Source organism: Balaenoptera borealis (assembly GCF_965194805.1).
Source record: "Balaenoptera borealis genome assembly, chromosome: 6".
NCBI classification, from domain to species: Eukaryota; Metazoa; Chordata; class Mammalia; order Artiodactyla; family Balaenopteridae; genus Balaenoptera; species Balaenoptera borealis.
Genome location: NC_138863.1, coordinates 18,454,329 through 18,470,225, shown reverse-complemented (window position 1 = coordinate 18,470,225; position 15,897 = coordinate 18,454,329). Strand labels below are relative to the sequence as shown.

The 15,897-nt window shown below is 52.2% G+C and overlaps 1 protein-coding gene across 1 annotated transcript; it reads right to left on the bottom strand.

Moving 5' to 3' along the window:
- Positions 1-1,248: 1,248 nt before the first annotated feature.
- Positions 1,249-14,022, bottom strand: IHH (Indian hedgehog signaling molecule). The gene is made up of 3 exons (XM_082396778.1): positions 7,082-14,022; positions 4,401-4,662; positions 1,249-2,667 (listed from the first exon to the last, which is right to left on the bottom strand). Exons 1-3 carry the CDS (start codon positions 7,391-7,393, stop codon positions 2,009-2,011), a joined length of 1,233 nt encoding a protein of 410 aa, XP_082252904.1. The 5' UTR covers positions 7,394-14,022; the 3' UTR covers positions 1,249-2,008.
- Positions 14,023-15,897: the final 1,875 nt, after the last annotated feature.

The window sequence follows — 15,897 nt, the reverse complement described above, 5'->3', positions numbered from 1 at the left end:
TGCATAATCTTGGGCAAGTTACTTAACCTCCCCATACTTCTGTGTTCTCATCTGGAAAATGGTAAGATTACAGTATATACCACATAGGGTTGTTATGAAAATGAAGTGAGTGCTACATGTAAAGCACTTAGAACAATGCCTGGCAATGGTTAGTCTTCATTAAATGATAGCAGTTGTCATTCTAGTCTGTGGGGGCCTATTCCTCCCAGATGACACAGTCTCCAGGGCAATGAAGTTTTCTCTGGAGTTTTCCTTCATGGAAGGGGGGATGGTAAGGTAAGAGTCTGGGCAGTCATGCCCCCCCCCACCACCTTCCAACACAGAAATCTCTGTCAGAGGATAGAACCTGGGCAGGGGTGTCCTTTAACAACTGGCTCTCCATGGTCAGGGGAGCTCTAATTTGTAGCATATGCCAATTTCTATGGTGTAAATATGCCCACTATGGCCCATTTCAACTGGCTCACAATATTCCTGAAAATTTAACAACTGTATCAAAGGACCTGGGAGTCTCAGATGGTCTATAATGAGTACAGAAAAACCTGCCATGGGATACAGAAACCAAGAGAAAAGGAAGAAGGGAGTCATCGTGTCTTGGCAATAAACTGGCATCCTTTAGACTAAGCAATGTTTCTCAAAGTGTGGTCCATGGACTCTCTGCCGTGTTTGGGGTATTTGTAAAAATAAGTTCCTGGGCCTCAATCTGGATCTATTAAAGCAGAATCCTGAAAGTGGGACCAGGAATCATTTTTAAACAAGCTGCCCAGATGATTCTGAGGTTTGAGAACTGCTAGGTTAGGGACCCCTGACTTACCCAAGAAGTCAGGATGGGCCACAAGGCAGGTGTGAATTCTACAGAATATTTTCATACCACGGTTCATTATCCACTGTGAAAAATCAGAAATTCAGGCCCTGAGAAAGACCAGAATAAGCAGGGAAAGCACCTTAAATCAGGCACAAGGAGATTGTTCTAGATGAGTGAAATGACCATGGACTAGTTACATCAGTTCTTTCTCTGGTCTAACTGTTTAGGGCAAACTTTGGAGTCAGCATGGAAAGGCCTTGCCTGGCACAGAGCACAGCTCTCTGTTGAGACTTTGCAGACCTACTGGGTGAGAAAGGGCCCAGAGAGGGGGTGGGAGCTCTGGAGGTTTTGTCCTTGGAGGAAGGTGAGCACAGCCCTGGACAGCCCCACCCATGGCTCCGGGCTATCTGTGTATCAGCCCTACTCGGCATCCTGGACACTAGGGCTCTAACAACTTAAATAATTTTTATTACAAAAGGAAGAAAAGACCAAAACATCCCCAAAATTTTCCCATGGGCTTCCCCCTCGGTGCCAATAAATAAGGTGGGGGAGACTGACCGGAGGAGGGGTGGGGTCATGGTTCAGCAGAAGTGGGAATGCAGAGCCTGGGCAGGGGTGGGAAGGACATCCCGCCCCCTCACCCAGTCCTGGCACTATGATCACATTGGCCGGAACACAGAACTCTACACTGATAGCAACAGTCTCTGGATGTGTCCCGAGGAGCGTGGCCAGAGAGGAAGGTTAAGCCTCAGGATGGCCAGGCTGGCTGCCCCAACCTGCAGCCTTCTGAGTTCTAGGCGGCATTGAGTCCAGCCAGCTCCCTGCTGGCTCCCAGGGAATCTAGCAGCATCAACTGAGGTGCAAGCCCACTTAAGAGGGGCCTAAGATGGATGGAATGAGCCCTCCCCATTGGGGGAGGCAAGTATGAAAAATCATAGTGAGAGCTGGCTGGGTTGGGACCCACTGGTCTCTAGGATAGAAAGAGAGGCCACCCCCCACTGCCAGCTCAGCTTGCAGCTTTGTCACTACACCATGATGGGGGTGGAGGACGCTGGCATTGCCCAAGTCTCAGTGATGTATACCTGTGGTGGAGGAGATGGTAGAAACCAGTGTCCTGCTCAGGTCCCTTCCAGGGCCAGCGCCCTCCTGGCAGGTAGACCTTTGGACCCATTTGGGCAGTTCTGGGAGGGCAGTAGAGGGATCCTTTCAGCTCCCTGACCCAGCCATGCCCAGCGAGTGGAAGCTGCCCTCTTCCAGCAAGAGACGTCCCAGGCGGTAGAGCAGCTGGGGGTACCAGTGCACACCCTCCCCTGGGGTCCAGCTGCCCCACGCCAAGCTGTGAAACAGTCGCAGGGGCCAGAAGGCCAACTGAGCCAGATGGTGGTCAGCCACGGCCGCGAAGCAAGAGGCCACCACGTCCTCCACCACCAGCGTCCCGTGCCTCGTTAATGGGGCGTAGGCCCCAAGGGCCACATGTGTGGAGACGGCTGCCACTCGGGCAGGCTGCAGGCCTGGGACCCCCGCCACCAGCACATACTGGCCGGGCTGCACTTGGCTGGCAAACGTGGCCCGGAAGTGGGTGGCTGGCTCTGTGTGATTGTTGGCCGTGAAGAGCAGGTGGGCGGGTGTGAGTGCCAGTCGGCGCGGGGGGTCCTGGGTCTCGATGACCTGGAAGGCCCTCAGCCTGTCTGGTTCGCGATCGAGGAAAATGAGTACGTCGCTGAAGATGGGGTTCCCATCCTCCCCCATGGCCAGCACTCGGTCTCCTGGCCTCACGGCTGACAAGGCCACACGTGCCCCACTCTCCAGGCGCACCTGGGCTCCAGCAGGGAAGCAGCCGCCTGTCTTGGCCGCGGCCGAGTGCTCTGTGGGAAGAAGGGACATGAAGGCATTACTGCTGTGGAGCTTGGATTCCCAGTCACAGCATCCCTCCCCAGTCCAGCCAGAGTTCCTCTTGCTCCCAGGCTGCCCCCCATCGCCATATCCTGTCCCCTGCACCCACTTTCCATGCAGCTTGGAATCCACCCCAGCCCACAGTGTGACCTTCTGCCCTCCTCCCTAGCCTAATGCTTTGCCAATGAGAGAGCATACTGAGGCTCCAAGACCCAGTGGGTGTGAGGGAAAGGGCCCCCCTGAAGCCCAGGTGAAGCCCCCCCCATCTGCTCCCAATCCTGACAAGGCTGTGAAGTAGTCAGAGAGGCCAGAGGTCAGCTGAGCCAAGCAGTGGTCAGCTGTGACTTGACACCCAAAAGCTGCAGCTTTGTCGAGAAAGCAAGTTGCTTAGCACCTCTGGCATCTGGATGTCCCATTATTTCTCACCCATTGCTCAGATGCTCCCCAAAATTGCCCTCTCAGACTGACACCCCAAGTTCTGTGCCAGAACCGGCCCTTGGAGCCTATACTCCAAGGGAGAGGAGGATCAGTCAGTGGCGAGAATACAGACTCCTGGGGAAGCTCAGAGTGAATGGCCAGGCCAGGGTGTGGCTCAGTGGCAAGGGTGAAATCACCATCTTCAGTTCATGTGCTGGGTCCTTGTGCGGGGACGGGACACAATGGCATCAGTGGATGGGATGCAGAATAGTGTTTGGGGGTTAGGAGTTATGAAGGCAAGTGGCCACCCTAGGAGCTGGCACCTGGCCGACGTTAGCAGGTGAAGGGTTGATGTGACTTGAAGCAGACACAGTTGACAGGGAAGTGCTGAGGGGAAAGGTCAGGGTGGGGTCACCACTGTGAGCCCAGGTGGGATCAGGAATAGTAAAAGCCTGCCTGGTCTCAGTGTGCCAGGTCTGTGAGTGTGACAGCTGCATGGGGCCGGCATGGAGGGCTGAGCCTGCAGCGAGGGGGGAACCACGCTGGCAGTCACACAGGAACCATTTGAAGCATCCATGACTGGGTTCAATGCAGGTGACAGGGACGCTGACAAGATTTGAGGGAGGGGACGAGGCCCCAGTGCCTGCCAATTCTGATCAACAAGGCGGCCAATCTGGGAAAATCCACTTTATTAAGTCCACTCTGTTTATTCTTGCCCTCATGGCTGGCTTTGCCCCCAAATGTCCAGCTTCAGGGCCCTGGAGGAGAGGTTGGGGATGCCTGCGCCCCCTGAGAGGGGCGTACACAGTGCCTTAAAAGGCCTGACCTGCAGCTGGGCTGTGGGTTCTGAACCTCTGGGCTCTTGGCTCCCGCTCAGGCACGCTGGTGTCTGGGCACACTCTGGCCCCTGGTCCCACCCCACCCCCTAGCGTTCTGCACCACACTGGGTGGGGAGGCCGTCTCTGTCAGCCTGGCTTCCTCCATCTGGCCAGCTTGCTCTGTCTTGCACCTCCTGCGGCAGGTTCTGGACTGTGGACCGCCAAGTCAGCACCCAGCGTCGCTGGGACAGGGCCCTGTCTCCCTAGGCTCCTGCCATGACACTATCAGGCACGGGTCGAGCAGGTGGTCAGGAGCAGCAGCGGGGAGCGCCGCGGACGTCCTCTTCCCCGGGGTCCCCGCCTCCATCCCTGGGAGGGCCTCTTCACCTTCTTGGCCCCGGCGGGCCCAGCGCCGCCTGTCCACGCCCTGCGGCCCCGGCCCCGGGCCCAGCCCCCCGGCAGCGGCTCACCGGACTTGACGGAGCAATGCACGTGCGCCTTGGACTCGTAATACACCCAGTCGAAGCCGGCCTCCACTGCCAAGCGCGCCAGCAGTCCGTACTTATTGCGGTCGCGGTCCGACGTGGTGATGTCCACCGCGCGACCTTCATAATGCAGCGACTCCTCCGAGTGGTGACCATCTTCATCCCAGCCCTCGGTCACCCGCAGCTTCACCCCGGGCCACTGGTTCATCACCGAGATGGCCAGCGAGTTCAGGCGGTCCTTGCAGCGCTGCGAGAGGAAAGGAAGCCGAGTTAGGGGGAGGAGTTGGCCCGCGTGCAGGTTACGGCGCAGCCTCGTCCCTCACTCGCCCACTGCACTCGCTGGAGTCGGGAAACCGGGGAGGGTGCTCTGACCCTCTCTCTTAGGAACAGAGAGTCCTAAAGTGCTCCTTCCCTTCTAGCATCAGCTGCCCCAGGGACCTGGCCCGCGCGGTGGCGCCACAAATCTGGATCCGCTCACCCTTGGGGGCTTTTCTCTAAGCTCTCTCTCTCTCCTGCTGGGATTACTGATCCCTCCACAGACAGGGCTCCACCTTTTGAGCGCCGGGTCCCTCGGTCTCACCGCGGTACCAGGGACAGGGACCGCCTGCTGCCTGGAGAATAAAGGTGGTAGCAGAGCTGACGGCCTGCAGCCGGCCTGCTAGGCGTGCAAGGCTCGAGGTGCCCAGCAGGTGTCACCGTAGCCCCAGGGCTGAGGCTCCCGAAGCGGCCAGGGCGCAGCAGGCGCGGCAGGTGCGAAGCGCCTCAGCAGCCTGGGGGTGTGTTGGAGGGGAATCCCAAGCCTGCCTGGATCCCTCGGCGCCACAGAGCATTCCTGCTGGGACCCTCATGATCCAAAACCGGCCCGCACCCGCTCAGGGGAGGCGGCAGCCCGGGAACCAGAAGCTGATGTAAAGGCCAGCGCCTGGCCTGGCCAGATGGAGGACCACGCGGATCGTCTCCGCTGCAAGGAAGGGGTGCGCTCCGGGTTGATAAACCCAGGCAACGTTCTTCCTGAGTCGAGAGCCCTCAGCACCTCTGCGCCGCCCCTGTCTGGGAAGGGACCCGAGAAACAGAGCGTGTGATCTCAGGGAGCCGGCTTCATGCTCCGCCTCCCATGGAGTGGGAGTCGAGCCGCGCCCTGGGGGAAGGACGGCAGAGATCATCGTCTGTGCTGGCTCCCTTCGTGCCTGGAGCCCAAGGGACCCCTCAGTTGACTGAGGGGAGGGGCCTGGGGGAGAGGGGCCTTTCCACAGTCCTTCACTTTGAGGTGCCAGGCGCTCCCAAGTGTAGGCAGCCCATGTTTCGAACTACCCCCACCCCTCAGAGCCCAGGCCCCACAGACTCTTGGACTCGGTCTCCCAGGAGCCAACAGCGGCTAAAACCCAAGGCCCTGTCGGTCCTCCCAGGATGCATCCCAGGCTGCAATCTAGCTGGGGGCGCTCACTGCCCGGGGAGGGAGCTCCGCGTGTTCCTTGCCGCCAGGCTTCCAGCCACCCACCTATGTCCGCTCCGCGGCCCCTGCTCCCCGCCCCTCTATCCCCCACCACCCCTCCCCTCCTCGGGTCCAGAGCCCGGGCACGCGCTGTCAATGATTGCCCAGCCCGTGGCCCGGATCCTTATCTGCATTCCTCGGCGCCCGGCCCGGCCCGGCCACCAGCCAACCTTCGCCCCGACACCCGCCGGCCAGACCCGGCGCCAGGGCGCATGCTGAGGGCCGTGGTCTAGCTGCCGTTCCCAGAGCACCTAGAAAGCAGGCCGCCTGCCTGCGGTGGAAGCCCCGGGAGACCACTAAGGAAGGGGACGGAGATCTCTTCCCTTGCGAACCCGGCCGCAGGGAAGAAAGTTTGCTCTCCGCCACCCCCACCCCCACCCCTTCCCGAGGCGCTTGGGTTGAGCGCCGGTCCTGTTCCGAGCACGCAGAGACTAAAGTTAGCCCTGCTGTGGGGCTGCCCGGCATCCCAGCCCCTCTCTTTCAATCCATCCCCGCCACCAATTCCAGGGACCCCCCGCCCCCTCCAAGTTCGGTCTCAGAGCCCGGAGGCCTGGCACCTCACCCTTCAACTGCAGCTGCGCCGCTCAGCTCTCGGGACAGACACGTGGGCTTGCCCTTCAAGTTCCCTTCCCCACCTCCACCTCCTGGCTCTAATATTCCCCGCTGTTCCTTAAACCCAGACCCCGCCGGGGCGCTGCTCCAGGAGGGGGCAGCGCTGAGAACCGAGAGCGCACGGGAAGGAAAGGCCAGTGGGGCCCTCCGCGCCCGGAGCTTCTTCGCCTCAGGGTTGCCAAAGCGCCTCGAAATGAAAGGGGCGTAGCCGTGCGGAAGATTAGGCCGGGAGGGACTGGTGCATCCCGGAGGCGCAGGAGGCAGTCGGGTAGAGGTACCTCCAGGTGCCGCGTCTGACCTGAGCTGCCAGCACTCCGGCGCAGAGGGGCCACCGCCAACCGGCTGGGCTGTGGCTCTTGGCAGCGGGGAGCTCTTCTCACAGCCTCCGGCGGGCTCGGGGAATACTAACACTCCGCCGGGACCCCGGCCGGCCCATCTCGGCGAGAGGGGCAAGTGCCAGGGGGCGTGCCAGCCAGTCAAGGAAAGGTGCCAGGGGGCGGGTAGGGCCGGGCAGGTGGCGGTGCTTCGGCGGCGGCGCCCAGCGAGGGCGGTTCGCGCTCACCTGGGTCATGAGGCGGTCGGCGCCTGTGTTCTCCTCGTCCTTGAAGATGATGTCGGGATTGTAGTTGGGGGTGAGCTCCTTGAAGCGCTCCGAGCTGCGCGCGATCTTGCCTTCGTAACGCCCGCTGGCGCCCAGGGTCTTCTCGGGCACGTTGGGGCTGAACTGCTTATACGCGAGCGGCACGAGCTTGCGCGGCGGCCGACGGCGGCTGCCCACCACCCGGCCCGGCCCGCAGCCCCGCGCCGCCGGCACCAGCAGCAGCAGCAGGAGCAGGCAGAACCGCAGTCGGGGCCGGAGCCGGGCGGGAGACATGGCCGGGGAGCCCGGGAGACCGGCGGGAGAGGACGCCTGGTGGGCTGACGGGTGGGCGAGTCGACGGGAGCGCTGCGGGGGCTCAGGCGTCCGGGTGGCTCCGGGGGGCTCCAGGTGGGGGCGCCATGGGCTGCGCGGCGCGGCGCAGGGCCGGCGGGACTCAGGTGCGGGGCGGGGGCCCGGGGCCCTGGCTGGTGGCGGCGCTCTGTCCCCCTCGGCGCCTCGACTCTGAGCTGCCCGGCTCGCCGGCCGCCAATAAATAGGCCGGCCCGTTTGTTTTGGCAACGCGGCGACGGCGGGGGGCGGCGGGCGGCGGGGCTGCGGGCCGCCGGTCTGGGCTGGGCTGGCCGGGCCGGCGGGCTGGCGGGCCCCGCGGTTAGCACCCCGGCCCGGCGGTCAGGCGGCTGGGGCGGAGCGGGAGCTGCTGCCGTCTGCGGCGCAGCCCGGGGCCGAGTGAGAGGGGAAATGGAAGAGATCCGGGCTCGGGCCCCGCGCAGACCGCACCCTACCCATGTCCCTGCCTCCTGTGCGCTCGACAGCAAACCTGCGGCAAGGGCAGCACAGCCTCCTCCCCCTCGGGCGGGCGGCCGCGGCACTAGCCAGCCCTCGTCCCGCTCGCTCCTCCGCCGCGCGTCCGCCCGCCCGCTGCCCTTGGCGCCCCCTGCACTGCCTGAGTCTGCCCTCCCCGCCCGGACGCGCCCCACCCCGCCTTGGCCTCGCCTCTGGGCTCCCCGCGGCTCCGGGGTGCCCCGCCAGGAGCTGCCACCCCCACAGAGACCGCAACCCACGGCGCGGCCGGACGCGAGGGGCGGGGGGCAGTGGCCGGACCGCATAGCCGCCTACGGTGTCCTTTGCGGGGAAGTAAACCCAAAAGGCAGGAGGCCGCTCATAACCTGGTGCCCCACCCTGGCCCAGGAGGCGCGCCCTCTCAGCTTGCTGGAGCTGAAATTCTGTATCAACCCGGTGCACATCCCACGGCCGTCCGGTCTGAAGCTGGGAGTGGGGCATTCAGCCTCATGAAGAGTAAAGGGGCGGGGGGGTTGAGTTGGGAACACTGTTAGAAGAAGCAAGATGAAGTTGCGAAGGAATAGGCCAAGGTGTAGAGAAGAGAGGCTAAATGGTGACATCAACAGAATACGGGAGAACCCCGACTGGCCACGTTGAAGACGAGCTGGCACAGATCGCAGGGGCCGGGGCTTGCTGAGAATGCAAAAAATGATTCAAAGCCGCAGCACACAGGAGCTGCTAAATAATTACTCTCTTAGTTCTACTTCACAAATGAAAAAGGCCAGAGAATGCGTGGTGGCAGTCAGAGATATAAACATGGGTTGCATGTGTATTTTAATATGACATTCAGGAAAGCTGAATGAATTAGGATTCATTCTGTTAAAACAAGAAAAGACAAGTGTGTTAAAAACAAACACCACCACCACAAATTATGTAATTTGTTTGCAGTGTTTTCTACAAATTCAGTCAAGATAGAAATAAAAGGGTTTAAAAATTCTCATTGCAAGAATATTAATACAATAGGTACTGCTTATGTGCCTGATATATGGAAGCTATTAGACATTATTATACTAAGCATTCTACTTGCATTATCTAATTTAAACTTACAACTCCAAATGAGCTATTATCATCTCCATTTTGAAATTTTCATTTTCAAAAAAACTGAAGATTTTGCAGTTCAGAGAAGAAAAGCAACTTGCTCCTGGCTGAGGGATTCACCCCCTGCCCCCCACACCAACTGACACCAGAGCCCGGGCCCTCACTGGGCAGCACTCAGCCATCCAGTACAGCCTGGGTTTTGGACACTGGTAGATTTTCACAGATGTGCTCACATTTTCTCTGGATCGATTTTATGAACACAAATTCAGAATTGGAAGGGACTCAAAAGAGAGTGTTTAATCCAAGCACTTCATATTACAGAAAAGGAAACTGAGGCCCACAGAAGGGAATTTAGGACGGCTCCACCAGGGTGGAGGGATGTCTGTCACTTGGAAACAAAATGGCTCGTTTCCTTTACTTCTCTTTGCCTGTACTTCCTCCCCACACCGCATGTTCGTTCTTATATTTGCATTCAGATTCTGTGTCTCCCAGTTACAGATTACTGTAACATTGCTTCTTTTCCTTGAAAGCTTCCAAAGTGCTTTAATGTATGTTTTTCAGGGTTCAAGAACTATCCCTGCAATATTCCCCACCCCCTCCCTCTCTCCTGCTCAGAACCTCTCCCAATCCAGACAAATAAGGGCTCTCTGTTTTTCAGAGGTCCAAAAAAGAAAATCCCATAGGCTCCCATGGTCACCTATCCCGGTGTTTTATAATAACTTTTTAGAGAAGTTTTGCTTTAAATTCAATCTTTCTTTCTTCTTCGTCTCAAATGCAAATTCAACTCCTTTCCTCTTTTTCTGGCCATAGAGATTAGGGCCATTATCCTGCTTATTATCCAGTATGCATGGTCTTGAAGAGTTGTTAAATTCACTTTCAATCTTCTTTTCTCCAAGTGAAAGACAATTTCTTTAAGCTTCCCTCAGAGGTTCTACCTTATAACCATTTATTAACTTTACCATTCTTCCTCTCATTTCTTCTCTTAAGCTGTGATCCTGTTGAATACGAATCTCTGGTAAAGATCTGATCAGCGTCAAATAGGAATTACTTATGCAGTGCGGATATAGCTTGGCATCAGGGGTGCTTCCACAGCAGGGCAACCTTGTTGGTTTAGATTGTGCTCCACTAAGTCTAGACCCTCCTCGGCCTAGCAACTTAGGAGCAGTGACCAGGGTGTGTCCTGGGAGAAGCAGATGGGGGGCTAACATTTATTTAGTCCTTTCTCTATGACAGGTGCTTTAAGCACTTAGCAAAAATCTTCAGAATAACCCTCTGTGCACAGCAATTATTCTCATTTTACCAGTATACAACTCTAAAGCTCTAGAAGTAAAGTAATTTGCCTCTGGTCCCACAGTCAAGACTTGAACCCAGAGCTTTTTTGCTCCAAACCTATAATCTTTTCTCAGGACACAATGGCCATTCAAGATCTGAATCTCAAATTTAGGTCGGCTTCAGTCCGATCTCCTTCAGTGGAGGAGGGGTGAGAGAACGACAGAGATTGGAAGTATCATAATTTCTACAGCAATGACCTTGGAGCACTTTTAATCCAATTTGGGGCCTAAGGACCTTGGTCATTTCTTAGCTGCCTATGTTCTTAGCTGTTCAGTTGATGTAGGGTAGCTTCTGAGTTGGGGCAATCCACTAGACCTATCAGACAAAGCCTGGCTCTTTTTCTGGTCACTGCCAGGCTTTTGCCTGCAGTAAAATTGGAGAACCGAGGTGTGTCATTCTGGAGGCACCAATGGCCTGGGGTCTGAGCAGCAGCAATAGAGCCTTATCAGGGCACCTCACATCTGAGTCCTGGGCCTGTTGGTAAAATCACTTTTCTTCTCTCAACTTTGGATTTCTTCTACCCCTCAACCATCTCTATTTTGAAGAAAACAAAGTAAAATCTATTTCTTTGGATAATATGATTTTTTGCTTACAAGAGTAAAAGTTGGGAAAATAGTTTGGAAGGAAAGGGAGGGAGGAAAATACACCATTAGAACCTGATAATTTAAACATCTGTTTAGTAGATTACCATGTTGGCATTTTTAGTCAGTCTTGAATTTAACACTATAGTACAAATACACTGTACTAATAGTGATACACACACACACAGTGTAGGTCCACACTTCTATAATCAACTAGTCTTTTTTCTCCTGACCCTGCTTCTTGACCAGATCAATCCTGCTCTAAATCCACAGGTGCTAAGCCACAACCAGACAAGTTTCAGGAATGCAGTTAGTCAAATATCCTCCACTGATTCAGTGCACAGCAGCCCTGGCTCAGTAGAAAGAACACTAAGGCCTGGAGTTGGCAGATCTGTGTCTGAAAACTCTCTTTGATACCTTTTACCTGTGTGGCCTTGAGCAAGTCACTTGACTTTTCTGAATTTTAGTTCTCTCATCTATAAAGTGAAAATTAATATCACCTACCTTGTAGGGTTGTTAAGAGGGTTAAAAATACAAGCTGTAAAATACAAATCTTATGTATAATTCATTTTCATCCTCTGGACGGTTCACTGGCGGTAGCAGTTCTCTGATTCTTATTACTCGTCCACCGGAAATACATCAGGATGCTCATATATGTGAACCCAAGACAGTGGTGGGGATTAAGAGGCCCTACTTCTTTCTATTAGGGAAGCATCTACCTTGTGCATGCTAGCGTAATAGGCACAAAAGGATGGCAAATGCAAACAGAAAAGTAGAAGACATAGTTGTCCTCAAGGTATATACTATTTAACCTCAAATCATGAAAATAAAAGGCAGTTACAAAGCCATGAATGCCATTCATAAACGAGTACAGAATAATGCATTCTAAACTAGATAGATTAATAGATAAGATGAACTTGATCTAGAAGAATATGGAATTAAGAAACAATTAGCCTGGGGTTAGACCTCTTGGAAGAGATGTTTTGAAGGAGGGAAAGGAATGACTGAAAGAAATGAAGAGGACACTCAGGAAAGGACAGTGGCCCAAGCAAAGATGCTGGCCCTCGTAATCATGAAGAGCCAAGTTGGATGATCTAGTAGAGGGGAGAAGCCCTGATATTATCTGATGTAACCTTCACAAAAACCTTATGAAGTTTACACAACCATCTTCATTTTATGAATGAGGAACTGAGGTTCAGAGCTTCTAAGTGAGGAGGTTGGAGAAGTTGGAGTTAGAATCCAGGCCTGTCTGACTCCATAATAATCCAGTTTCTTGGTGAGTGATTCCTAGCGCAAGCATGCTGGGTTGCTGACCTCTGTTCAAGTCACTCATTTTCTCTCTAAATCTAGGAAACTCTTATTATCTTCATCTTGGGCTTTTAAAATTCATACTCTCTTTGACTAACCATTTCCCCAACTGGTTGGGATCATTCTGACTCCTGCTGTTGATTTTTTGAAGAGGTTAGCAACTCCACCATATTTCACCCATATGCTGAAATGAAAGAAGCATGCCTGTCTTTCAAGCCTCTGATCAGTGCAGAACACATTTGGAGATCCAGTTAGAGCCACTCAAAACTAACAATGCTTTAAAAGCTGGCTATTGATTAGAAATGGGAATGTCAAGTTACCTTTGTCCTAACAATAAGCTCATTACAAGGCACTTCAGAGAGATTGAAGCATTAAAGACCTTGCTTTGATGACTTTGACAAGGTAGGAAAAAGTAGCAGAATTAGTTACAAAGAGAGTATTTTCCCCTCAAGTCAGAGACTAAAGACTGTGTGAAACTCTTATAGACAGAAAGACACTTGCAGACAGAAAGACATACATATAAATATATTTCTGTATATGGATAATAACATGTTTACTAACTAATGGGCTTTACTTCCATCCCAGTGTCTCTATTTGGGAAGAAATTAGTTGCTTAAAGAGAATCTTGGAAGATACTAGTTCAGTGAATGAATGCAGTAGAGGGGGAAGGGGTTCTACTCTTTTACTACTCAAGCGATGCTCCTGACATGCCTGTCAGCTTTCTGTAACTGGGTCTGTACTAGTCCACCCACACTCTCTCACCCGTCTCTCTTGGTCAAGATAGCACCCTAAGGATGCTGGATCTATAGCCAAGGATCTATAGCCAAAGAAAGCAAGAAGGTGTACAGTAACTTACTTTTTAATAACGTGTATTCTTGGTTTCTGTAAAATGACAAATTCATTCTGTTATGGTTATAGCTAACAAAATGGTATTTAATCCCCACTCTCACCTTATGACTGGTTGCCCCAAACAAAAAAGATTACATCCATTGATATCCACAAATTTCTAAAACCACTTCAAGATACTGCTGGTGTGGAGGGGTATGTGTGTGTGTGTGTGAGTGTGATAATCCTTCTTCATATATTCACTCAACAAGTATTTCTGAGCATCTACTAAGTGCCAGACACTGGTGAGGTGCTCAAGATGTGAGAAAAAAAAAAAAAAAAGAAGATTCCTGCCCTTATGGAACTTTATTCTAGTGGAAAGGCATTGGGGAGACAAAAATAAATATAAAAATAAAAAATATTACTATATATAAAATAGATAAACAACAAGGTCCTACTGTATAGCACCAGGAACTATATTAAATACCTTGTAATAACCTATAATGGAAAAGAATATAAAAAAGAATCACTTTTCTGTATACCAGAAACGAATACAACATTGTAAATGAACTATATCTCAATAAAAAATAAAAATAAAATAAAAGTAAAAAAGCAAATATGTATTATAATGTGTTAGAAGGGAATAAGGACTGTGAACACAAAACATGAAACAGGGTAAAAGGTTGAGAGTACAGCCAGCCTGTGGGCAGCGGTCCGAGGCCAGGAGGCAGGTGGCTCTGTTAAGTAGGGGCGTCAGTGGAGGCCTCATTCAGATGGTGTGATTTAAGCTAAGAACTGAAAGAGGTGAGGGCTTCAACCAAGCAGATACCTAAGGGAAGAGCGTTCTAGGCAGAGAGAAATGCAAAGAGCAAAGGCCCTCAGGTGTTTGCATATTAGAGAAATAGCAAGGAGACCAGTGAGATCAAAGATGAAGCAAGGGGGAGATGGAGTGAATAAGCTTGACTTTCTACTTTCTGATCATGCTTTTTCAAACTTTTGATCAAAGTTTTTCAAACTTTTTATGAAGCTCAGAGTGAAGATAACTTATCCTTTAAAGAGATTTATGTATTCACATGTAAATACAGACACAATGCAGTTAAGTAAAGGCAGGTAACAGAATGGAATTTATCCATAGGATTCTTTTAAATTTTTTTAAAAAGAGATACATACTCATGGCTCTCACTTTCTACTTCACACACTTGAAAAACTTTTGGGGAAAAAAATGTATGCTTTAAATATCATCTTTGGATTGTAGACTTCTTGAGAGCAGAAGATATGTCTTTGTGGCCATAAGACAGCAAGTAGCATAATGCCCCATTGGTGGGAATGCTAGTGATTAAGCATTCAATATATATATGAGTTAATACATGTCTAAGTATTCCTGTTTCTTATTGAATGTGGGTTTTTCTATCTCATTCCCAACACATTTCCAACAAACCCGTGCCATTCCTTTGCAGTGATTTGGAATGTTCCTCTTGGACTTTCCCATTTTGCAGTTCACGTCTCTGTACAGTGTAACCAACTTGGTTTCTTACATCCCCTTTCCTGGTCAGGAATATAGCCCATTCTTTAGAGATTCCATGGGGGATCTTTCTTCACACTGAATTCTTCCCACTAGTTGCCCAAGTTTAACTGTTGAAATGTTTTCCGTCATCTTTAAATCATCTTGGTATCAGTTTCATACCTGCTTCAATTTGATTTGATGACTGCCATTAAGGTATTTTTGAGATTCCCACACAGAAGCATACACATCTCTTAGATTCTTAGTCCAAGGAAGTATTTCCCAGATGTCTTTCTGATGGGAAGCTCAGCTCCCACCAAGCAGTCCCTGCTTTAAAATGGCTTTGATGAATGACCCACAGGAGCCATGCCAGTCCCTGAATCATCACATAGCACCCCAGGTGGGAAACATCAAATGTCCTCTGCTGTTGCTCCACTCCTGCCCTATATGAAGAGATTAAATACCTGCAGTTTCGTTTGGCACAGCTCTGCTATTTTCATTCTTCAAATCCTAAAAATGCATACACTTTGACCGTTCAATAGTCCACGGTGCTGGAACTAGGGCCTCGCTGTACTTCACCTCGTTGACTGATGACACCTCCAAAAGCAGTGTGGTGGCAACTTGTGCCCAGTGGGTGTGTGACAGCCAAGTACAAACTCAAAGTTGGCCACTTCACAAGCTGGGTGCCCTAGGATCTACAACAGGAACGTTCGCTGCCTTTTCCCGAACGTAGCACGTGTTAATTTTCCCCTTTAGCACAATCCAGACACTGCATCTTTTTTTTTTTTCCCAAAATGCCATTGTACAGCTTACCTATTCCCTCTGTCCTGCTATTCTAATTATATAAATTACCCTGCCACAGTTAATTCGTACTTATTAAAGAGAGCACCATAATGGACATTACCACTACCAGAAAAGCACTCAAGTTGGGGTATCAGTATCACCTTCATACATCATCACAGTATTATTTATATTGCAGATATATCAGGTTACTAATGAAACAGAAATATTTATTACCAGCTCCCCTTCCCCCAACCAGTGCCTTCCTATTCCCCCATATGTGACATACGACCAACTGGCATTGCTTTGTGCCCTGGAAGCACCAGGCAGTAGTAATAAATGAAACTGGCGGTCTTTCCTTCTCATCTGGCAGGAGTCTTTTTCTGTCTTGAATAAGGGATTTCTTTACCATCCAGGATTCCCAGCAGTACTGCTCTTGACCCCTGAACACACACCCAGACCCAGCGGGGGCTTCCCCACCAGCTCCAACTCGTTTCACCACCCCCTGCTCGACCTTCAAGGCCTAGAGTGGGAGGAGAAAGACAGGACGGAGTGCCAGTCGAGAGGATTAC